The sequence below is a fragment of the Sturnira hondurensis genome, unplaced genomic scaffold, assembly GCF_014824575.4.
Source record: "Sturnira hondurensis isolate 20B ecotype Veracruz unplaced genomic scaffold, ASM1482457v3 Scaffold0019835, whole genome shotgun sequence".
Classification (NCBI taxonomy): domain Eukaryota; kingdom Metazoa; phylum Chordata; class Mammalia; order Chiroptera; family Phyllostomidae; genus Sturnira; species Sturnira hondurensis.
In genome coordinates this window covers 1180925-1206352 of record NW_028092466.1, presented here as the reverse complement: position 1 = coordinate 1206352, position 25428 = coordinate 1180925, and the positions used below count along the sequence as shown (strand labels likewise).

The 25428-nt window shown below is 41.3% G+C and overlaps 1 protein-coding gene across 6 annotated transcripts in view; it reads left to right on the top strand.

Moving 5' to 3' along the window:
- DNAH9 (dynein axonemal heavy chain 9) overlaps positions 1-25428 on the top strand; it is a 393611-nt gene that overhangs the window by 317335 nt on the left and 50848 nt on the right. For all 6 annotated transcript variants that reach the window (XM_037028297.1, XM_037028295.1, XM_037028294.1 and 3 more), the window contains 6 exons: positions 4385-4507; positions 5483-5687; positions 7658-7822; positions 13884-14024; positions 18862-19032; positions 21204-21326. In XM_037028297.1, coding sequence (XP_036884192.1) covers positions 4385-4507; positions 5483-5687; positions 7658-7822; positions 13884-14024; positions 18862-19032; positions 21204-21326 — 928 coding nt within the window. The remainder of the gene's footprint in view (positions 1-4384; positions 4508-5482; positions 5688-7657; positions 7823-13883; positions 14025-18861; positions 19033-21203; positions 21327-25428) is intronic.

Here is a 25428-nt window from a genome sequence, read left to right as displayed (position 1 = left end):
AAATGATGGGAACTCCCAAACTCTTTTTATAAAGCCAGCATCACCCTAATTCCAAAGCCAGATAGAGACACAACAAAGAAAGAAAACTTCAGGCCAATATTGCTGATGAACATAGATGCTAAAATCCTCAACAAAATATCAGCAAATCGCACCAACAATACATCAAAAAGATCATACACCACAACCAAGTGGGATTCATCCCAGGGATGCAAGGATGGTTCAATATTCGCAAATCAGTAAATGTAATACACCACATAAACAAAAGCAAAGACAAAAGCCACATGGTCATATCAATAGATGCAGAAAAAGCTTTTGATAAGGTACAACACCCATTTATGATAAAGGTACTCAGCAAAGTGGGAATAGAAGGAGCATTCCTCAATATAATAAAGGCCATGTATGAAAGACCTACAGCCAACATCATACTCAATGGGCAAAAACTAAAAGCTTTTCCACTACGATCAGGAACCAGACAAGGTTATCCACTTTCACCACTTCTATTTAATATAGTATTGGAAGTTTTAGCCTCAGCGATTAGGCAAGAAAAGGAAATAAAAGGCATTCAAATTGGAAAGGAGGAAACAAAACTGTCATTGTTTGCAGATGACATGATAGTGTACATGAAAATCCTATACATTTACCAAAAGACTGCTCGAACTAATAAATGAATTTAGCAAAACAGCGGGTTACAAACTCAATATCCAGAAATCAAAGGCATTTTTGTATACCAACAATGAAACAGCAGAAGCAGAAATCAAGAAAAAAATCCCATTTGATATAGCAAAACCAAAAATAAAATATCTGGAAATAAACCTAACCAAGGAGGTAAAAGACCTGTATGCAGAAAGCTACACAACACTAAAGAAAGAAATCAAGGAAGACACAAACAAATGGAAACATATACCGTGTTTATGGATTGGAAGAATTAACATAATCAAAATGTCCATACTACCCAAAGCAATTTACAGATTCAATGCAATACCTATTAAAGTGCCAATGGCATATTTCACAGACATAGAACAAACACTTCAAAAATTTATATGGAACCATAAAAGACCCCAAATAGCAGCTGCAATGTTAAGAAAGAAGAACAAAGTAGGAGGGATCACAATACCTGATATCAAACTGTATTACAAGGCCACTGTAATCAAAACAGCCTGGTCTGGCATAAAAACAGGCACATAGACCAATGGAACAGAATAGAAAACCCAGAAATAAACCCACCTCTCTATAGTCAATTAATATTTGACAAAGGGGGCAGTAACATAAAATGGGGTAAAGATAGTCTCTTCAACAAATGGTGCTGGGAGAACTGGCCAGCTACATGCAAAAAAATGAAACTCAAGCACTAACTTACACCATACCCCGAAATAAATTCAAGATGGATAAAAGACTTAAATATAAGCCATGATACCATTAAAGTCCTAGAGGAGAACATTGGCAGGAATATATCAGATATTTCATGCAGCAACATTTTTACTGATATGTCCCCTAAAGCAAGGAATATAAAGGAAAGAACAAACAAACAGGATCTCATCAAAATAAAAAGCTTCTGCACAGCTAAAGAAAACAGCATTAAAACCAAAAGACAACCAACTGTAAGGGAAAACATATTTGCCAATGATACCTCAGACAAAGGTTTAATCTCCAAAATATACAAAGAACTCACACGACTTCACTCTAAGAAGACAACTAACCGAATTAAAAAATGGGGAAAGGACTTGAACAGACACTTCTGCAAGGAGGACATACAGAGGATTCAGAGACACATGAAGAGATGCTCAATATCGCTTGCTATCAGAGAGATGCAAATTAAAACCACAATGAATTACCACTTTACACCAATGAGAATGGCTGTCATAAACAAAGCAATAAACAACAAATGTTGGAGAGGGTGTGGGGAAAAGGGGACTCTGGTCCACTGTTGTTGGGACTGCAGACTGGTGCAACCATTATGGAAAACAGTAGGGAATTTTCTCAGGAAACTAAAATTGGAGTTGCGTTTTGACCCAGCAATTCCATTTCTAGGATTGTATCCTCAAGAACCCTAAAACACCAATACCAAAGAACATATGCACCCCAATGTTCATAGCAGCACAACTTACAATAGCCAAGAGTTGGAAGGAACCTAGGTGCCCATCAGTAAATGAATGGATCAAAAAACTATGGTATATATATTCACAATGGAATTTTATGCTGCAGAAAGAAAGAAGGAGCTTCTACCTTTTGCAACATCATGGATGGAACTGTAAAGCATTATGCTGAGTGAAATAAGCCAGGTGTTGAAGGACAAATACCATATGATCTCACCTTTAACAGGAAGCTAAACAACAAAACAAACAAGCAAGCAAAATATAACCAAAGACACAGAAATAGATAACAGGCTGACAGTGACCAGAGGGGAGAGGGAGGGAATTTCAGGGGAAATAGGGGAGGGGTTTAGAGGAACATATATAAAGGATACATGGACAACAACTGAGAAGGGTGGAAATGGGAGGGAGGGGGCGGAGCACGGGGGTGGGATTGGATGGGAGTAATAAAACACTGTACTTGAAATATAATTAAATAAAAAATATTTTTAAAAAATAAGAAAAAGTGTTCATTCTTGCTGCTCATTTCTATATTTCTAACACTAAAAACAGCACTTGATACGTAGGAGGCCCTCAGTAAATGTCTGTTCAGTTACATCTCCGTTCACATTCGTTGACTACTTTTCTGTTACATGGTTTTCTAGATTTAGTATCTATTACTTGAATACAAATATTACATCATATATAATATGTGCTAAGACTATTCAGTGCAGCCCTCCTCCATCCAAGTGGAAATTTGTTTGAATGTCATTTTTCTCTTAATTTCATTTGCAGTATTTGACATCCTACAGTTTGCTCACATTGTCACTCATTTCTTCTGTAGACCTTGCTTAGAAAGTCATCTTCTATCCAGAAATTATGTAAATATTCACTTAGGTTTTTTTAGATTTCTAAGTATGTTCTTTTTACAATGAAATGTAATCATCTGTAAAACAGTTTAGGGTATTCTAAAAGGTGCAGACCTAATTTTAATTCTTTAATTGGTTAGCCATCTTCCAATACCATTTTTTAAATTATCCATCCTTTCCCCAATTAATTACTGGTAATTTTTTAACTCTACATTAAATTATCTTATTAAATAGTCTTTAATCCTTTCTACTTATGTATTATACCAGTCTTTAATTATGTAGTTTTGTATTTAGTAAGATTTATTGTGGTATTTCTCATCACAAAAATAATATATCATTATAGAAAAAAAGGAAAAATCACCAAAAGATGTTTTAACTCTTATAACTTATTATTTATAGAAAAAGAGTGCTAATGTTTTGGTTATGACATCCTTTAAGACTTTTTTCTACATATATATATTGTTGTAGTATGTAAAATATTTTAGTATTAGCTTATATGAGTTTTCTTCATTATCATTTTTTATTATCTTCATTAGTATTTAGGTTAACTTTAAAACTTTGGTCAAGGTCTATAAAATTATTTTTAGTTACTGTTGGAATGGAATTATAGCAAGCTCATAAAACTATTTACAGAAAGTCAAACCTTTAATATGCCCATTATACTCTACATAACATTAAATATTTTAAAATAACATAGATTTTGGTAATTGGTTACAAATAAATTAAGATGTAGCAACACAATCTAACATCCAGTTGTATAAAAATTGTTATAGAAGAATATTTAATGACATGAGAAAACATTTACAATGCATTTTATATACAAAAACCAGGTTATAAAACAAATATGCTGTGTAAATCCAATACTAAATAAATATAAATGCAAATATAAATTATTATATAAATATTATAATATAAAACACAGTCATACCTCAGTACTCATCAGCTTCAGAACCTGTCAAACCCTGTACTCATTGCATTTTGATAAAGAAAACATGTTGCAGCTCCCAGTGCCTGCTTGGGACTTGCTGCATTTGCTAGAACTTGTATGAGCCATGATACTGACAGGAAAGGGCAAATGCTTCATCATTCAGTGCTCGTTGGTTTCAGCGCTCATCACGAGTTCCAGAACAAATTAACAAGTACCAACATATCACTGTAAATAGAAATATTGATAATAAACTTGAAAATATGCTACATCCAAACATACAAACACCAAATGTAAATGATAAATGGAAAGATTAGTTAATTTTCATTTTTTGTAATTTTTCCCTATTTCTAAAACTACATAGGATTATGTAGTCAATATCATTTTAATAGAGAAAATGTGGCCACTGAAACCGTCCAGGTAAGTGTGCCTCCAAGTTTATCACTGTGCTTCAGAGGTCTTGTTAAATTGCCTTGGCAACCACACATGGCCACAGGCTCACACTGCCTGCCTTTCCCCAGCTACCTTCAAACCATAGAGCGTGCCTTGGAAGCAGGGGATATGGTGCTCATTGAAAACCTGGAAGAGTCCATTGATCCTATTCTGGGACCACTGCTTGGGAGAGAAGTCATTAAAAAAGGACGGTAAGGTCCAGCTGTGTTGTCCACCCTTTGTGAAGAGTTGGTTCACCATCCTAGTAGAACTGTGGACAGATCTGCTCTTCTCAAAACATCCTCTCCTTAAGTCATGTCAAGATTCCACCCATGGAAGACACTCTTCTCTTTCTTCCAGGAGAGGCATGATTTAGCTGCCCTCACAGCCTGGAGAAAGTTGCCTAGAATAACTTTGCTTCCATCAGTCAATGTCCTCTGTGACTCCCTTCTAAATGGCCAAAGGGCACTAGTTTGGAGGAACCTTAGAAGGAAAGTGGCCAAAGAACAGGCTGACTTTTCAGCTTAGCATTCTATTTAAGCCAGACTCCTGAAAACTCATTTCCTTGTCAATCCGATGAGTCATAAGTATGGCTCTGGGTGCTGGTAGGCGATAAGTGTGTGGCAGAAGGAGGAAGAAAGGAGGAAAGAGAAGGGCAACAGGCACACAGAAGAGGGAGGGATGATCATCATGAAGGCCTGTGGGACTCAGAAGCCTCTCCCAGTGCTCAGGCCATAACTCACCTTTACGTGTCCTCAGGATGTGCTCATTTAATCAATTAACCATTTTCACTCATGGAAGTCATTTCACCATCAGCCATTAAAAATTTGAGCCCTACTGCCAGGCTGCGAGGCACATTTTTGCCAACTAAAAAAGTGCCCCTTCCTGCACATACTGTACTGCCATCTACTGGAAATGCTTCCTAATGTGTAAATGGCTCTCCAAACAGCTGTGCCTGAAAAATCAAACATGGTGGCCAAGAGAAAAAGTCCCCTCCCCTCCTGTCCACCCCTGTGCCCCATGTTAATGCGAACCAGGGTCCTAGCACTCATACTAGACATACTTAGGAGGAATCCACCTGAAATGGCAATATAATTTACTATGGTCTTGGAAAAATAACTCTAGAATTCTGTCTCACTGAATCTCATGGGAAGGTACCCCAGTTCACAAGAGCTTCTATGTTCTAGGTTCATTAAAATCGGAGACAAAGAGTGTGAATACAACCCCAAGTTCCGGCTCATACTCCACACCAAGCTGGCCAATCCTCACTACCAGCCCGAGCTGCAGGCTCAAGCCACCCTGATAAACTTCACCGTGACCAGGGATGGCCTAGAGGACCAGCTGCTGGCCTCTGTGGTCAGCATGGAGAGACCAGACCTGGAGCAGCTGAAGGTGCGCCCAGTTCCCAGCAATCCCACAGTGCTCCCCACTCTGGGAGAGGTATGGAGGGCTATTCATTCTCTCTGGAGCTGAGCTGCAGGGGCTCTGCTAGACTTTGGAGGAGCACCAACACCATCTAGCCACCTGGAACACCAAGTTGGGAAAAAGAGGATAAAGTGAGGTAAAGAACAGACAGTCAGAGAAAGAGGCTAATCACCAAGAGCAGAGCCTCGGAGAGGCTGTGAACATGCCGGGCCAGTACAAGAGGGCCTCCTCTCACACATGGTCACATTCCTTGGACAGGACTAAGTAGGATTCAGCTTTGCAAGGACACTGAAAAGAGATTCAGCCACCTTAGGATAGTGTCTTGGCTCGGGCTGCTATAATGGAACACCATAGACTGAGTGGCTTAAATACAGACATTTATTTTTTCACAGTTCTGGGAGCTGTTAAGTCCAAGACTGGGGACCAGCATGTTTGGTTTCTGGTGAGACTGTCCACCCTGGCTGGTAGATGACCATGTCACTGTGTACTCACGACCTCTTCTGTGTGTGCAGAGAAAGAAAGCAACTCCTCCTGTGCCTCTGTTTATAAGGACACTACTCCCATCAGACCCCAGCCCCACTACATTGACCTCATTTAACTATATTCAACCCCTTAAAGGCCCATTTCCAATACAGTCACATGGGAGTGAAGGCTTCAACCTACAACTTGGTGGGGACACAATTCAGTCCAGAGCAAGTAATCCCTGTTGTACTCTGTTTAGCCCTGATTAGATTAGAAATTACAAGTCCAGAATTACAATTCATGTGAGACTGACATCAGGGATTCCTGGGCCTTGCTTCCTGCAAGTATCCTGTTATGGACCAGCTATCTCTGGAGCACCAACTCTGTAGCAGGTGCTAAGGAGTCAGCAGCCTCCAAGGAAAACCATGTGTCTGCCTTCACAGGATTACCATCTCTTGGAGGGACACAGAAAATAAAAATGTAAACAAACAAATGAAATATATCATTTCAGGTGGTAATAAGAATTTTGAAAAAAATTAAGAAGAGTGATATTAGAGAGCTCAGGGACTAGTTTAAACTGAGGAAGTCAGGAAAAGATTCTGTGAGAAGGTGGCATTTAAGCTAATTCCTGAATAATTTCAAAGCCCCTGACACAGCATTCCCAGCAAGCAGCAGCAAACCTGGCCTGAAGCAGGATTCAGAAATGCATCACTAAGAAACAGAAAATGACCGGGCAGCCATGGCTGGAGCCTCTAACAGGGAGATCGTTCTTTAGTGGATGCAAAAGCAATCACCCCAGGTTATACAAGGATGAAGAAATGGCAGCTGCCTGCCTTTCTGCCCCTGCCCCAACAGGGAGTGTGCCTGTGCCTCAGGGTATGTATGCACTCTAACCCTCAGAGAGGAAGGCCAGGTGAGCTCAGCTTGGCCACCAGTACCCACCCCAGCCCAGAGCAGAGTCCTGCAAGGATCTCGTCTAAACTGTATGAGACAGTCTGGGTTGCTTTTGTTTAAAAACAAAAAAACAAAAAGACCTTTTCCATTGGAGAGCTATCTGTCTGGGAAGAGTAAAGTGGTGATACAGAGGACTCTCTGGAGAACTCACACTTGACCCTACCCTCTGACTATTCACAAAAAGTAGGTTCCATTTAATGAACAGACAATGTATCCTCATTGTGTGAAGCTTTGCACAGCACTCCTAGAGGTGGGGACTGAGGTGAACCCAGCTGAGGTTACAAAGGTGCAAAGATGGTAAATTAGCGTAGGGTCACATAATCAGGAAATGGTACAGTAGGGATTCAACTCATTTGCATCTTATCTGCTTATGGACTCGATCATTCTGCTATTTTGTCTTCAGTTTGCTATCCCCAAGAGAAGGGAGTCTGGGCCTATAAAGCTTTATTTATTCAGACCTATCTTGAGAGAAGGATGCTCCGGGCTTCTATATGTGACTTCCCCTTACTTTATGTTTGCAGTCAGAGCTCACAAAGCAGCAGAATGGGTTCAAAATCACCCTGAAAACATTAGAAGACAACCTGCTCTCTCACCTCTCCTCCGCATCCGGGAACTTCCTGGGAGACATGGCCCTGGTGGAGAACCTTGAGGTCACCAAGCAGACTGCTGCAGAAGTTGAGAAAAAGGTAAAACTGCTCTGGCAGCCTAAGCTTGGAGGCAAAGGTCCTCCTGCTAAACCCTGAGTTCAGCTTTCAGGGAAAAAAAAGAAGTAGCCAGAGTAACAGATGGTTTCTGTTACTCAGTTTCTTCTAGAAAATCAAGCTAAGCAAGATTCATGAAATGACTGCCTCACACTCTGGGTTGTGGAGTTCCCACCTTCAGGGGAATGCTTTTGACAATGCAACTCCACAAAATTTTGATGGGTCCTTCAGTCTGTGAGGGCCTTGTATTCTGTGCAGGGAATGGCAGCTCCAACTTCATACCTCACTGAGCTGGTGTCATGGCCCTGAAGTTCAGGGATCACATTGTTGTAAGAGTCAGCTGGTTCAAGCATGACTGCACCCTGAGAAAACCCCAGCCTGCAAACCTGTTACACAACTGATTTTAATGAGAGAGCTTTGGTGACTTCCCAGGAAAGTTGGCTCTCAAAAACAGTGCCATCGTAAACAATTACATACATAACTTTCTTTATTGCACAACATGTGGAAGGCTTCTGTTTTCCCTTATGGTGGACTGAAAGACACAACTTCGTAGGGCAAACCCCCTCACCCCTTCCCAGCCGGGTGCTGAACCTGCACAGGGTTCTTCTCTTTTTCAGCCCTATTCCTGGATCAGAAGAGTATTTAAGGTACTGGTTCTGTGCAGGTGTGCGTCCGAGAATAATACAACTTTGAGGAAATACACTTATTGTCAGATTACTGGGATTTCTCCAAATATTCTGGACTCTATTCTGGGCAGGGACAAGGTAGGAAAAGTGAAGAATAGTGATGGGCAGGGCCAATAAACCAGTTCATATCCACTCTGGGATAACAGATACCTGAGGTTGGAGTGAGAGACTGAGAGCAGGAAGGGCCAACCTCGAAGTCTCTGTGGCTGTGGTGTGACCACAGTCTCATCAGCGGTTCTCTGTGGCCTCCACATCTGTAGGTAGGGGCATGCAAAGTTCATAAAATTATTTCAGCAGAAGTTTCACCCCTTGGGCAGAAGAGATGGGGGACACAACCCAATCCACTAAGGGCAAAGGTGGAACTGACCATGTTGATCTCTTCTTCCCCTCTGCCTCTTTCCTACCCTCTCTACCCTTCTCTTTAAAGCCAGTGATCATTTACTGATGATCACTGCCTGTGATCACATGCCAGTGCCTGGCATGCACCAAGTGTTTTCTAGAACTCTTTTTTCTCTTGCTGTTTCATTTCATTTTGTTTTCTATCTTTTTCTCATTTGTTCATCCAATAAATACTTGGAGGTTGTTATATTTCAAGTTCCATGACAAAAGTTGAGGGTTCAGCAATGAAATGCCAGAATCTCAGGCTCCCAGGACCTGGTTCTCTGAAGGAGAAAGATGATAAGCAGGCAGCAACAAAGCAGTGGTGAGAGCTGTTTTAGAGGAAGCACGAGAAGCCATGAGCACACCAAGGAAAAGCACTCAGCCAGAGGGAGGGGGACGTTTCTCTTCGGTGTAACTGGAATATCAAGAGACTGTAGATGAGGGTGGAATTGGTCACTGCAGATGAGGCATGAATGTAGGCGGTGTTTCCATTGCAAAGGACTTAGTAGACCATGCTAAGAGGTTTGCACTTCAGATGGGAGTCAGGTATCACAAAAGAGCTGTTTGTTTCCCTTTTAAAACAAGAGAGAAATGTAATAAACACTGTGCTTTGGAGAAAGATCACTCCGGCTAGAAACTGGAGCAGAGCTTGGGGATGTGGAGACAGAGAAAATAGTAGAGGGTGCAGTAATTCTGATGAGAGGCGATGGTACCCTGAATTAAGGTTGGCAGTTATGGTGCAAAGAAGTGGGCAAGAGCTATAAGCAAATTCAAAGAGATGGAATTGGCAAACTCACTGGATTGGATATGATTATACAGGGTGGGCAAAAGAAGGTTTACATTTGTTTATATGGAAAATAGTACAATAATTAATAAATAATCCAATAATATACTCTGTTTCCCTTACAACTGTAAACCTACTTTTGCCCACCCCTGTATGTGGATGAAGATGTAGTCAGGGAAATGGCTCAGGTTCCAAGAACAAACATCTGGAAAAGTACTGCTGTCAACAACTGAAAGAAGAGATTAGAAGTGGATTAGGGAATAAGAAGAAATGATGGTTTTAGTTTGTTATGTTCAGTTTGAAATGCCTTTGGGCCATTCACATGGGAATGTGCCACGAGGTTTTGGATATGTGATCTTGAGCTAGTGATAGAATGCTGAGAATCATCATTGAAATATTAGTTGAACACTGAAATTTTAGAAGTGGATGAAGTTACCTAGAAGATGTGTGTGCTACTGAAATAGGCAGGCTACTCCTGCAGCCCAGTGGGCAGGAAGTAGAAAACTCGTTAACCTTCCCTTGTATCTTCCCTTCTCCTTACAGCCAATTAGCAGCTAGACTAAAGGACGCTGCTGTCTGCAATCTCCGCTCCAATGGGTTTATATTGCGTTCCCTTCACTCACACATGTGTACTAGCGAGAAAGACTGCCCTTTCAGCAACCCACTCATTTAAATGCTAAAAAAAACCCCACACCCCTCCTTTAAGATTTAACATGCTAGTGAGACATATGACACATGAAGAAGAATGTGGCTCCACTGCACAGGCACCAGAGTCCCTGCATCTACATATTTAGGCATCACACATCCTTCCCACCCCAACTTCTTTAAAGCTGTTCCCTGGCTTTTGTTTGGGAAGCAATAACATTTTTCTTTTCCCCTTTAAATGCTCTTTCCCTCAGCACACAAGTTTTTTATAAACCTCTTGCCTGAGAACTACTCTTGTGGTGAACTCTTTTGATTTCTGTCTCAGGATTTCCCAAGAACCCAGGAGGGTTCAGTGGTAAACTTCTTGCCTGCTGTGTGGGAAACTTGGGTTTGGCTCCAGACCAATGCACCAGGGTCTCTAGAGGTTTCTGGTGATCCCTCTTGACTTCTATCCTGGGAGATCACAAGAACCCAGGGGGCCAGTAACACAATAAGAGTGGGAGTAGAGCATTGAAGAATACTAACACATTTTAAGAGAAGTAAAGATGTGAAGAATGGAATAGAGCAGAGAGATGGAAGGAAAAGCAGGTAAATAAGGTATCACGAGAAAAGGTATTTCAAGAGGAAAAGATGTCAACAGTGTTGTGTGATGCTGAGAACTCAAAATATGGCTGAAATGTGTCCACTGCATTTTGCAAAATGGAGTTACGAGTGATCTTGGGAAGAATAGTTTTAGTGAAGCAGGAGAAGCAAAGCCTGCATTAGTCTAGAGGCAATTCTTTAAAGTAGCCAAACTTTGTAATAGAAAAGACAGAAATGACAGCCACTTAGAGTACACCAATCCTTCAAGGCTCTTCCTCCTCAGATGGATGAAGCTGAGCATTAAGGCCTTACTTAGCTGGGGGTGGGAGGGTGCATGGATTGTAAGGCAAAAGGAACAGTTGCCAAGAAGAGTTGAATTTACAGGAATGACAAGGAGTGGTTAATACAGTGGGGTAGGTAAGAAACTCAGAAGAAATGTAATTCAGGTCACCACTGAAGAGCTTATCTTTATTTTTAATTTATGAATAATTTGTATACAGTCTTATATCACTTACATTAGTTTCATGTGTATATGCAGTGATTCAACATTTTTATACCTTACAATGTGATCACCCCACTAACTCTAGTAGTCATCGATCATTGTGCCAGAACTTTTTTTTTCTTTGATTTTAAATAAAGAGGGGCAGGAAGAAAGAGGTAAACATCAGTTCACTGTTCCACTTATTTATGCGTTCATCAGTATATTTCTGTACGTGCCCTGACCAGGGAGCAAACCTGCAATTCTGGCATATTGGGATGATGCTCTAACCAGCTGAGTGCCTGGCCAAGACACAGCGTATCTTTAGAAAGATGGAGAGTTTGTTCCAATGTGATAGGGGGTAGGGGAAAAACATGAATCTAGAAATGGTTCATGGGCATATGGACAACTCAGGTAGGGGTACAGAAAATTAAGGAAAAAGAAGGGAAGGCAAAAATTAAGGAAATCTCTTCCTTATGGTCTTTATATAATCTGTGGAAGCATGAGTGAAGTTACCTGCTGATAGAGGGGATGATGGTGAAGTAGAGGGCTTGGGGAGAAGAGTGAAGGCTTACAATAGTTGTTGCAAGAAATGGAAATGAAAGTTGACAGAGACGTAGAGATTAATGGACAGCATTAAGGACCCACGTGAGCTTAAAGAATATGGGACTGTGATAACACCAGTATGCACAATTGTGTGATTCCTGTTCATGTCCACTCCCTTCTGAGCACCTTTGTCTTTTAACTACTGAATATAACCAAATTACATTTATTAACATTACAGATATAGTTAAATTCCTTTCTACTATCTTAACTTGTGTTTTCTACTAAGCATGCCTTTCATTTTATCTCCTTTCTTGACTTTTCTTTATCCTCCTCCTTTATCCTTTGCTGATTTTAAAGTCATTCATTCTGTTTTATTTCATTAACCTCATTTCATGTATATAATAAAAATACAATTCATTTAATATGTGACTTAACAATAGAGACATTAATTCGACAGTCTAAAATTCAGCAATATATCTAGCCTCTTCCAGAATAATGTAAGGATTTCAGAATGCTTTGATCATGCTCTCCCATCTGCTGTTACTGTTTTATATTTTAGTTCGAACTTGCTTTTACCTACTACTTCCAAACTGGTTGTGGTTTTTAGAAAAGACTTTGCTATTTACATTAGCCCTATATTTAAGAAATTCTTGTATTTCATTTCTTCCTTTGGGTTCAGTTTTCTTCTAATTGAAGCAAATAATTATTTCTTCAATAGCCTGTGGAGGATAACCTTTCTTTAACCTTTCTGTTTCAAAGAAAGAGCTCTGGCCTTTCATCACTTTTGGAAAAATCTTAACTATCGTAGTTTCAAATGTTGCCTCTCCCTCATTCTCTATTCTCTACTTATTTCTATTAGATGTATTTTGAATCTTCATATTCTGTCTGCCAAGTCTCATTGCCTCTTTTACATGTTTTCCATCCTTATTTCTCTCTGCATTCCTTTTGTAACAATTTCCTCATATCTATCTTCTAGTTTGCTTATTCTCTTCACAACTTGAATGAATTATTTAATCTGTGTGAAGAGTTTTTTCATTTAAATGGCTGTATATTTATTTTTAGTTCTTTTTAGTGCTTTTTCAGATAATGCCTGTTTTTTTTATATATAGTTCTGATTTTATGCTTTATTTACCTCTACTGCTTTTAAGATTAATTAGTTATTGATGAGCTTTAGATTGTTTGATCATCTTCAGCTCTTGGGATGCTAGTACTGGGATTTTGAGTTGTGTGGCAGGGTCTTCTAATTGCCCCCTTTGGTAACACTTCCTCCTGAAGTTTTAATTCCTTACTGCAAGCTCATCTTCCATAAAAATCATTGGTTTTTTGTTGTTGTTGTTTTGTTGTTTTTTTTTTTCCTGTGAGGCTCTCATGAATTAACAGCAGTTTCACTCTATTTGGGAGTGTGAGGCAGGTCAGACTGAGATTTGTATTTAGTGGTGTGTTTTTACAGAATCTCTCTTTCTGATGCTTAGTTCTCTTATTTTTACCTCTAATAAGTAATTTGCTAAAAATAGAATATATCACTGAGAGACATTTTCTTTGTGAATTAGTGCATTAACTTTTTCATAAAAACTAAGAAAAGAGAAGATTAGATTGTGCTTCTTTTACTGGATTTCCCCCACCTAGAATTCTGGTTGACTTTCAATATATATATTTGTGATTCTATGAACTCCTTCTTGTTAGATGCGGAGCATGGAGGCATGTGTAGCCCACGTTACCCCCCTGGAAGAGCTGACACCCCACTCCTGGGGAAGACTGAAGTGTATCATCTTTTTCATCCAAGCTCTGTTGCAGAATGCCATAGTGGCTTTCTTAACCCTCCAGCCCCTACAGCCATCCCAATCTATCCCATCCCACACACAGACGCATATGTACTTATGCAGAGAGACCAAGTTGACTCTCAGGTTGGTTTGAACAGTGGACCACTATTGCTTTTTCTGACAGTTCCAGGAGGCCAATGTGACTGAAGCGAAAATCAACGAGGCCCGAGAGCACTATCGACCAGCTGCTGCCCGAGCCTCCCTGCTCTACTTCATCATGAATGACCTCAGCAAGATCCACCCCATGTACCAGTTTTCTCTCAAGGTGACTCCCACCTGGGGCTTTTGCATAATCATCATAAAGCAGTACCATAGAACCAGTGCAGGTCTCCATGGGAGATCATCCTTGTGCTTTCATTGGCTATGGCAGCTCTTTAAGATCAAATACAGAAGAGCAGCTTCAAACCTATATTACCTTCTTCATCTCTTTAACTAGGTCTCTCACAACTCATTGGTTATTTCGCTGGAATGGAGGAGATGCTGTACCACATCTCAGCCTCACCAGTAAACACCACAATGGAGCAGGTGCTATGTTCACTGAGTGTGTGGAAAAGGATGCCTAGAAATATTAGAAGTAATCCCTGCCCCCAAAGAGCTTAAAATATATAGTGACAAGCAAATGTGTGTGTCATTCATATCCATTAAAACCAAAGCAGGCGATGATGACAGACCAACTTCAAATTATTTATACTTTTCTTATTACCTTCATATCCCAAAACTACTATTTTATAGTTGTTGAAATATTTCTAAAACCAAAGACATTAGCAAATTCTAAGTGCTGACTAAAATTATCTTATGAAAAAGACATAAATTTTAAGTGCATCCCTGCAAGTATTATATATCTTTCTCCCCTAGAGCACCAAAAAAACAATTGAAGAGGCATTAGTAGGTGGTGAAGCATTTCTGAACAACATCTTTGGCTTAACCCAACAAACAGAGGACATGCAGACGCACACCAGAGCTTCACACCTCACTGTGTAAAGCTCAACTGCCACCTGGAGACCAGGGTGTGCAGCTGAGTAATCGGGGGGCCCTAAACCTGGACTCATTTAGCTGGAGATGGCATGTCACCATTTTCCAACCCCTGTCCCCCAGCTCACAGTTGCTATAGATTCATTGAATTGTGTTGGGAATATTTTATGTTTTTAAAAGAAATTCAACACTTGGTCTAATATTCAAGTCAAAACCTCATGTAAAAGAATTATAAATTATTTTAAAACTGTATAAAAGTTAGCATAATAAGCCTCATAATTACAGGATCACCACCCAGTTCCAAGAGTAGTTACAGCTGAGCTCCATGACTTCCTAGGAAAAAGAAGTCAGACAAAGCCCATGAAAACATGTGTTCAAAAACACATTGTGAACTGTTTTTTAACAACAGCACCATGACATATGCTTGTTTTGTCATTGGAAGCTCTAATTGTAAGGAGGTAGAATTTGGGTTCCCCATATTGTTATTAAGAATGGCAAAAAACTGCTCACTGATCAGCTTGATCTTTGAAAGTAGGTTTAAATGCTTAATGATAAGGAGCTAAAGTAAGTGTCTTCAGAAAATACCAAAACAACAATAACTCAGAAGCTCTCTGTGATTTGAAGCAAAAATAGTCTTGGCTTTAGCCTGAGGTTTGGTTTCACAGTTGCTATTCCTGGCAGAGAAGAGAGAGGCTTTCTCAAAGTGTAAGAACCACAGATAGGCCACAGTCTCACATCCCAGTTTTCCAAAGTGTTTGGAGAAGAAGTATATTAAAATGTGTGTATTTGTTTATAGACATGCAAAAACTCTTCAAAAGTCAGATTTAGTATGAACTTGGAAGCTCATGACATGGTAAAGGTGGAACTTAATTATAGAGTCATTTCTCTTCAAAACACAGCCAAACACTAGAAGAGGGTCAACGGGATGCACTTGCAGGGTGCCAGGGTGTTCCCAGTGAGCAGACACCTCCCCAGGCTTTCCTGCAGATGGACAGATGGATGGATGGATGGATGGATGGATGGATTGAAGGCACAGCTCCCTCTGCTGTGTGTGTGGGGGGTGAGGGGTGGGGTGTGGGCAGGGGCACAGCTAGAGGGCTAATCTTTCTGGAAGAGCTTGGAAGGGGAGGAATCTGATAGGCAGAAGCAAATAGAACACAGGGCACAGGAGGCCCAGGGAGTCTGCTAACCTGTTTTCCTTGGCCCTCAGAGGACTTTTGCAATACTTTCATTGGTTACAAAGATTTTTAAAAAGGAGATGCATACAAATCTTAATTTCTGGCTTCTCATGAAAGTCTGGGATACTTGGCAGTCTGAGCTCATGCTCCACATGACATAAAGCCACTAGAGCTAAGGGGTGGCTGCTTCCTAGGCAGGCACGTTCCTCCCTCTGGGCTGCCACAGTCCCTATCCCCACTGGACCTTCACACCTGGCCCCTGAGGGCATTTGAGTTTCAGACCCTTGGTCCAGGGCAGCCTCACACTTTGCCCAAGCTTTTTGGGGTACCAGCAGGACGGTTATTCCTGTAACAAATCTTTTCAGTGCCTTTTATATGCAAAGAGCTGGGCTAGATTCTGGGAAAGACAAGAGTCAGTAAGGCCTGGCCCCCACCTCTGTGTGCTCACAATCTGGTATAAATGAAAAGATTAAAAAAAAATCTAACATACAAAGGTAATGGATAAGGGCCCTAAAAGAGCAACAAATGTAGTTAGAGCCAAAATAAGATCTTGTGGGCAGGAGAGACCTTCTGGTGGAAGCCACAGAAGGCAAGATCAGGCCCAGCACCAGAGCGGTTCAAAAACCAGAAATAAGAGGAAAGGGGACTTCTTTTTAGAATAGAAAGGAAGAGAGAGGTAAAAGTACTCTAGTGTAAAGAAGAAGCTAAATGTACCTACGTTTTTAAAATGTATTGTGAATCACCTTGTTGAAACTTAGTAACTAGAGACTTTTTACTGGTCATTGTCATTCTGACTTTTAGAGAAAAGCCATAGTAACCACCTGAGGAAAACTATCCACTCAGTATTTGTGGACTAAGAAGCTTCCCAAACTGCTCTGTGTGGTGGTGGGTAACATTGCAACAAGCTGTTAATCCCATTGAAAGCCTACCAAGTGAGGGTGAATATCATAATGGATTGGGGTGAAGGTAGGCAAAAGATTTTGCTCAGCTCATCAAAACTGAATGAAGAAAATCTGCAAGGGCTTCATTAATAAGAAACACCATGGCACTATGGGCTAGACAGAGGAATTCACGTTTTCCCCCATTTCGCAAATGAGGATAGACTGAGGCACAAATCTTCTATATTTTCCGCTGTGTTTCAAAGGTCTGGTGTTAGAAAGCCCCAAGATTATTTTTCTTCTTAAAGCAATGAAACAAGCCCTGGCTGGTGTAGCTCACTGGAATGAGCACAGGCCTGCAAATCAAAAGGTTGCAGGTTTGATTCCCAGTCAGGGCACATGCCTGGGTTGCGGACAAGGTCCCCAGTAGGAGGTGTGCAAGAGGCAACCAACCACACATTGATGTTTCTCTCCCTCTCTTTCTCCTTCCCTTCCCCTCTCTCTAAAAATAAATAAATAAATAAATAAATAAATAAATAAATAAATAAATTTAAAGCAACAAAACAAAAACAGAAATGAAAAATCTGCATAGCCAAAAATGTAAAAGACCCAATTATATTTTGATCTTTTAATGATTCATTCTAATCATATGACATTCAAAATGCAGCATACTTAAATGTATTTTTAAAGCCTGTATCTGCCCTGGCTGGCGTAGCTTAGTGGATTGAGCGCGGGCCTGCGAACCACACGATCGCAGTTGGATTCCCAGTCAGGGCACATGCCTGGGTTGCAGGCTGGGTCCCTGCAGGCTAGTTCCCAGCTGGGGACTCACAAGAGGCAACCATACATTGATACTTCTCTCCTTCCCTTCCCCTCTAAAGATAAATAAATAAAATCCTTTAAAAAGGGTCCAGAGGGGAGAGAATCATAGGGGAAAAGGGAATGGACTCACATGAACAAGTATAAAGGACACATGGACAATAACTAAAGGTGGGGCGGCGGCAAGCATGGGGCAGGGGGCAGGCTGGGTTGGGAATATAAGACAGAAAGCTGTACTTGAACAAGAATTAAATTAAAAAATTATTTTAAAAAATTTAAAAATGGTCTTTAAAGCCTGTATCTAAGTCTAAAACAATGAAAAGTTGACTCATATGAATTTTATTTATATTATGCCCATAACAACTAGTTCAGAGGAAGCCCCCAAAGCAGCCTGTGTTCCCAGCTTTGCAGGGAGGGTCCACGAGGAAAAGAGACATGTACAGGGACCCATCAAATGACTGCAGAGTGAACAGAGAAAAGAGCGCCTGAGATTCTGATCCTTACCACAGGAAAACTAACCAATTAAAAGTATTCTGAGGCCCTGTCAGGTACAAGGGTCTCTTTAAGACAACAAAGTTGTACAAAATATTGGTTCTGCCATCAGGAGTTTTATAATCTGGCCCTGATTGGTGTGGCTCAGTGGATTGAGCACTGACTGGATTGTGGATTGTGGATTGTGGATTGTGAAGCAAGAGGTCGCTGGTTTGATTCCCAGTCAGGGCAGATGCCTGGGCTGTGGACCAGGTTCCCGGTAGGAGGCATGAGAGAGGCAACCACACATTAATGTTTCTCTCCCTTTCTCCTTCCATTCCCCTCTCTCTAAGAATAAATAAATAAAATCCTTAAAGAAAGATTTTTTTAAAATTTAAAATCTAATGGGTAGAATAATAGTTCTAACTGGTTATTGTTGACAGTGTTTACTTTTTATTTGGTTAGTTATGCAACAAAATTTATTTCATTTAATTATTTTGGCCACTGGGGATTTATTTTTCACTGACCAAAACATAGGCTCTTCTCTTCATGCCTCATAGCTTTTCCCACATTATGATAACCTAATAATTTATATGAGCAAACTAAGAAAACAATAAACAAAGACAAAAGTTTTCTTGTTGCCACTGTCCCTTCTTGGCAGGTTATGCTGGGAAAATGTTTCTGTGACTCAGCAATTATAATGCTTTCACAGGTAGGGCTACTCATTGTAAACAAAGACAGCTGTGTAAATCACCTATGTCCTGCCTACCCTCCTGACCCCCAGGCCTTCAGCACTGTCTTCCAGAAGGCTGTACAGAAGGCTGGCCCTGCTGAGAGCCTCCAGGAGCGAGTGACCAACCTGATAGACAGCATCACCTTCTCCATGTACCAGTATACCATCCGTGGGCTCTTCGAGTGTGACAAGCTGACCTACCTTGCCCAGCTCACCTTTCAGGTAAAAATGAATTGAAGAAGTTTCTAGGAAAAAAGTCACTTTCTAGTGCCCAATCAACGAGTGTAAAAAATAAATAACTTCTTTTAACATCAGTTCCTATAGCATGTGAAGACTATTGAGCTCTAAGCAGAGAGGTCAGACAAGAAGGTCCTGTTAGGTGTGTGCATGCTCCCCATACTGTCCCACTCAGGGCAGAGCTGCTCAATCAATCATTGCATGTTTCCTTGCTGATCCTGGATAATCTAAGATCCTCCTCAACAAACCCCTCCAGCAGCCACTACCAATCAATCCAAACCAGCCCCGAGATAAAACTGGTTGGCCATACTATTAATTAGGCACTTTCTGAGATGCAATAAGAGCTTTCTCAGAGACTCCCTCATTAATCATTTAATTTTAGGGTTGCAAGTTGAATGTCCCAACATCCCCCTGGAAAATGAATTTGCAAATGTCTTTCTGTAGTCATAGCAGTCTTGACTTTAAAAATATCTTTTAGAAATATGATCCTCAAGGTTTGGGAGCACTAGAGTCTTCCAATGTTAATTAGAAATGCTTGTCTTCTATTTCTGTTAACATCAAAAAACACGAAAATTTATCTCCTCGTACTTATCCTTTCGCATTGGAATTTTTTCCCAAATATAAATTAGGAGCACACCAGACTATCTGAGGCTTCTCCCACTTCTCAAAGTCAGATACTCCCAGGTCACTTCTGTGCCAACTCTGTGTTTCCAGAGCCAGACTCCTGGGTATGTTAGCGTGGCTTGTCTCCACCCTGCATGTTCCCCACGCTTGCAGAGATGGCAACTTAGCCCTCACAGAAGGAACTGGAGCCCCAGCATAGACTCATTTCCCTCCTGCCTCTTATTCCCCAGGCCCCAAGGAGCTCCCCACCCACCCCCACTTCCCCTCCCCTCGCTCAACCCAGCTTGTACTCTTGTGAATATTTCAACCTCATCTTACAAGGGCTTCTCCACCTCATCTATCATTTCTAGCCAATTATCTCCTTAGAGACTTTTTCTCAAACTGACAAAATTATTTTTCCTTTGTGAACATTCCTGTCTGTAACTCCTCAGCAGAGAATAACATGTGAAGAGGGGAAAGCAATTTCCCAGGTACCGCTCAGCATGAGTTAGTGCAAACAAGATGATGCCTTACCTGCACACACCTGACTGATTCCTTCTCAGTCTCTGCACTTCCCATCACCTCCTCCCTGGAAAACCTCCCCTTCCTGTCTAAACAGTCCCATTTCTTAACTTCTCCAAGACCCAATTCAAAACTGTTACAGAAAGTTTAGTCAAATGAATTCCCCTACCCCTGCTCACTGGCAACTCCCTTATTCTAGAAACTCTATAGCATTGTTGATTCATATATGCACTTTGCATATATTCATATTACTTTGACACTGTCCTCAAATCATGTCATTTGTGTGTGTCATTTTCTCAAAGGATGGCAGAAATGTATTCCATAGCATTTATGATTGACACATAAACCATAAACCACTTATGTAGTCATTCACTATGTGCAATTATGCCACACTGATATAAAAACAGAAGCACGCAAAAGTGATACGCAGAGATATATTCTTCCTTTTCAAAAAAAAATTATTTGCCCCGGCTGGTGTAGCTCAGCGGATTGAGCACGGGCCTATGAAGCAAAGAGTCACTGGCTCGATTCCCAGTCAGGGCACATACCTGGGTTGCAGGCCAGGTCCCAAAAAAGGGGACACATGAGAGGCAACCACACACTGATGTTTCTCTCCCACTCTTTCTCCTTCCCTTCCCCTCTCTCTAAAAATAAATAAATAAAATATTTTAAAATAAATAAATAATAAAAATAAGTTTATTTACTTATATTTAGAAAGAGGGGAAGGAAAGGAGGAAAGGAGAGAGAGATCGATGTGTGGTTGCCTCTCATGCACCCCACACTGGGGACATGGCCCACAACCCAGGCATGTGCCTTGACTGGGAATCAAAATGGCTACCTTTCGGTTCACAGTCTGCCCTCAGTCCACTGAGCTATACCAGCCAGGGCAGATTCACCCTTTATTCACTCCACCTTTTATCAATCAACATTGATGGGCAAGTTCTACTGCTAGAGTAACAGCAGTCACACTGAGTGGCAACCTTGTGACAACCACCAGCTAAGAAAGTGTGGTGTCTCTCAACCACTCACAGGTTCTCCTCCTGAACCAGGAGGCAGGTGCTGCAGAGCTGGATTTCCTGCTTCGAGCTCCAGTGCAGACCAGCTCCCCCAGTCCAGTGGACTTCCTCTCCCACCAGGCCTGGGGTGCCATCAAGGTCAGTACCAGTCCCTGGAAAGGTGAAGTTCTCATCTCCTGAGAGTTTCTCTGACACTTGTCCCCAGGAATTCAGCAGAGTTCTCTTTTGGGGTTCATCGTGGAGCTCTTTGAACACAGGTGCGCCCCACAGCAGAGCTGGGAAAGTTGAGCAGAGGACTGAGGACAGGGGATAGAGGACTAGCAGGTACTGGCTGGTGTAAGGATTCTGCCTCCAGGGTGTGAAAGACCAGTAAGATCCTGTGCACTGTTCTGCCACATCTGGGCTGCCCTTCACCCTCCAGTGTCTAAGGCTGCAATAGGCTTGGGCTCCTCTGTGAGGCCCTTGGGCTGGGGTGGAGGCAGCACTTCCATGAAACAGAAGCTGGACTTTGTTCAGGCTTCTTCCCATGAATCCTAACTCAGCCTTGAAGCAGCCTGGGATTATCCATGGTCAATCATAGTTCACAATTACTGAGCATCTTAGAAATGCATTACTTTATTTTAGTCTCACGTTCACGTGGGTGATAGGGATTGTCTGTTCCATTTAAAGTATGAAAAAAGCAAGGCCCTGCATATTGTAAGTAGCAAATCCAGGACTCAAATTCTGGTTTGCCTGAGGGCAAAGCCCATTTTCTGTCTGTGTTACTCTGCTTGGTGGAGATGGGATTCTACGACCACTGAGAAGATCAGTAGGAAGCATGCCTGCGCTCACAGGTCCCACACGGTGATGAGCAGTAATGGTTGGCTGAATTCACCAGGCTCAGCCCGCCCAGGCCTGCCCTCCTTGGGGGTAGCCAACTGGTCCCACCTGACTGAGCAGCGAGGGTGGGACCAGCGCTGTGGGGTGACTGGCCCCTGCACACAGAGTGGACGGGACTATGATCTTCCATATTTGTTGCATTTTTTATGTTTCACAGCACAAAGAAGTATGAGTCTGAAGGAATGTGATTGGTTCTTTTTGTTTATATATTCTACTCAATTTTGAAGACAACATAGATTCACATGCCAATTATAAGAAATAAGAGGGATATTTCTTGTACCCCATTTCCTCTAATGGTAACATCCTGCATTTCTGTGGTACAATGTCACAACCAGGAAGCTGATGTTGATATAATCCACTCAATCTGTTTTGATTTCACCAGTTTCTTGTGCACTTATTTTGAGTGTGCGTGTGTGTGTGTGTCATGTATGAAGATTCATGTAATCACCACCACAGTCAAGATATAGAAAATTTCATTACTAGTGAGATCCCTCATGTCACCCTTTATAATCATAGTGACCTCCTCCCTCCCCCATCCCTAATGCCTGGCTGCCACTTAATCTGTTCCCCGTTTGTCTAATTTTGTCATCTCAAGAATGTCATATAAGTAGAAATATTCAGTATGTAATCTTTTCAGATTGGCTGGGTCACTCAGCATCATTCCCTTGAGATCCATCTGAGTTTCATTTACTTTATTACTGAGAACCACATGTAATCACTTATATGCGTGCTTTCCTTTCAAAGGATCCATGTTAGGAGATTCAAGGCTCATTCTGCTCATGCTCCCACTGCCCAAAATGTTTCTCTAACTTTTTTTCTGAGTCTGTGGCTACTTTTAAAATATTCCTGGGGCTGTCTGAAAATTGGGGGTCACCAAACTTTTTCTGTACAGGGCCACATCATCAATATTTAGATTTTGAGGGTCAAATCCTGTCATAATTACTCAACCCTGCCAAAGTCACACACTATAGATAAGCAAGTGGGAATAGCTGAGTTCCAATAAATTTATTTACATACACCAGTGGTGAGCCAGATTGGCCCTTTGGGCTGCAGCTGGCTGATCCCTGATCTGAATAATAAAGGCGTGCTTTGATTTTTATTTATTAACTTAATTTTTTATTCTAGACCCAATGTGGCAAATAAGAAGGGGCATAATATATGAGAAAGAAACAAGGGAGAACATTCACAACAGCAACAAAATCAAATGTTACAAAATGCGTATGAATAATTATAATAAATGCAGAACATATGTGTGGAAAACCATCAACTCTTCTAGGCTACATAGTTATGAATGAATGGACACTCCAAGGTAGCACTGTCCAAAAAATATATAATGTATGTCACACATGTAATTTAAAATATTCTAGTAGCCATATATTTAAAAAGTAATAAGAAATTAGTGAGGCCCTGGCTGGGTAGCTCCATCGATTGGAGCATCAGCCTGATGCACCTGGGTTGTGGATTTGATCCCGTCAGGGAACAATCAAGAGCCAACCAGTGGATGCATGCATGGGTTGAATAACAAATCCATATTTCCTTCTCCTTCCCACTCTCTCTATAAGAAAAAATCAATTTAAAAAAATTTGTAAAAATAAATGAAATTAATTTTAATCATGTATTTTCTTTAACCCAATAAGCCCACGTAGTATCATTTTAATATATAATTGTTATAAGTGTTACTAATAAAATATTAAATGTTTTATATTTTTGTGTTAAGTCTGAGTTCAGGTGTGTATTTTTTATACTTATAGTACTTCTCAATTAGATGCTAAATGTTCATCAGAAATACTTGATTTGGACCGCCAAGATGGAGGCATAGGTGGAAACACTGTGTCTTTTCCCACAACCAAGTTTGAATACAACAAAGGTTTGAAGAACAAAGACACAGCAAAAAACAGAAAAATGAGTTATACGGAAGTCCGACAACCACTAACCGTTCCACAGGGACAGTCAGAGGGGCAGAGCCAGCAGCGAGCAGGGTCGGGCAGGAAAGATCCCCCGATTTTGATGCTCAGGCAGCCTGGAACCAGTTGGGATGCGGGGCAGACTGCCCGCAGTCATACATTCGCGCACAGTGAGACGGACCACGCAGGCCCCAGGGGGCGAGGGCTGACGGCAATGGCACACTCAAGTGCAGAGGGACAAAACGCTCGGCCCGGTAACAGTGGCAGCTGCAGCACCTGTGGGGGCCGAGGCAGGAGACGGCAGACGGGACGCCATAGTTCCTCGTTGACCCTGCCCCCACGTACAACATCACAACCAGCAACTTAGTTGCCCTGCTCTAGTGAACACCTTAGGGCTCCGATCCTGCTACAGAACAGGCAGGAACAGCCCAAAAGATGGCGCAAGAAGAACTCAAAGTCCCAGAGCCTATAACTCTAAGCGACCAACAGATTGCCAGCCTCTCAGAAGCACAATTCAAGACATTGTTTATCAGGATGCTAACAGAACTGGTTGATTATAGTCACAAATTAGAGGAACATATGAAGGCTAAACTAATTGAAATGAAGGGAGATACACAGGAAACCAATAGCAATGGAAAGGAAACTGGGACTCAAATCAATGGAATGGACCAGAAGGAAAAATGAAACATCCAACCAGAAAGGAATGAAGAAATGAGAATTCAAAAAAATGAGGAGAGGCTTAGGAACCTCCAGGACATCTTTAAAAGCTCCAACATCCGGATTATAGGGGTACCAGAAGGGGGAAAGAAACAGCCACGAGTGGAAAATGTATTTGAACAAATAATAAAGGAGAACTTCCCCAATCTGGCAAAGGACATAGACTTCCAGGAAATTCAGGAAGCTCAGAGAGTCCCAAAGAAGTTGGACCCAAGAAGGAACACACCAAGGCACATCACAATTACATTAGCCAAGACTAAAATGAAGGAGAGAATCCTAGAAGCAGCAAGAGATAAGGGGACAGTCACCTACAAAGGAGTACCCATCAGACTGTCAGTGGATTTCTCCAAAGAGACCTTACAGGCAAGAAGGGGCTGGAAAGAAGTATTCCAAGTCCTGAAATCCAAAGACCTACAGCCAAGATTGCTTTATCCAGCAAAGCTTTCATTTAGAATGGAAGGACAGATAAAGTGCTTCTCAGATAAGGTCAAGTTCAAGGAGTTCATTATCACCAAGCCCTTATTATATGAAATGCTAAAGGGACTTATCTAAGAAAAAGAAGATGAAAAATGTTAACAGTGAAAGGACAGCAAACTCACAATTATTAACAAGCACACCTAAAACAAAAGCAAACCAAGAGGACAGCTAGATCAGGAGTGGAACCATAGAAATGAAGAACACATGGAGGGTTAGCAACAGGGGAGAGGGAGGAGGAGAAGGGGGAGAAGGTACAGAAAATA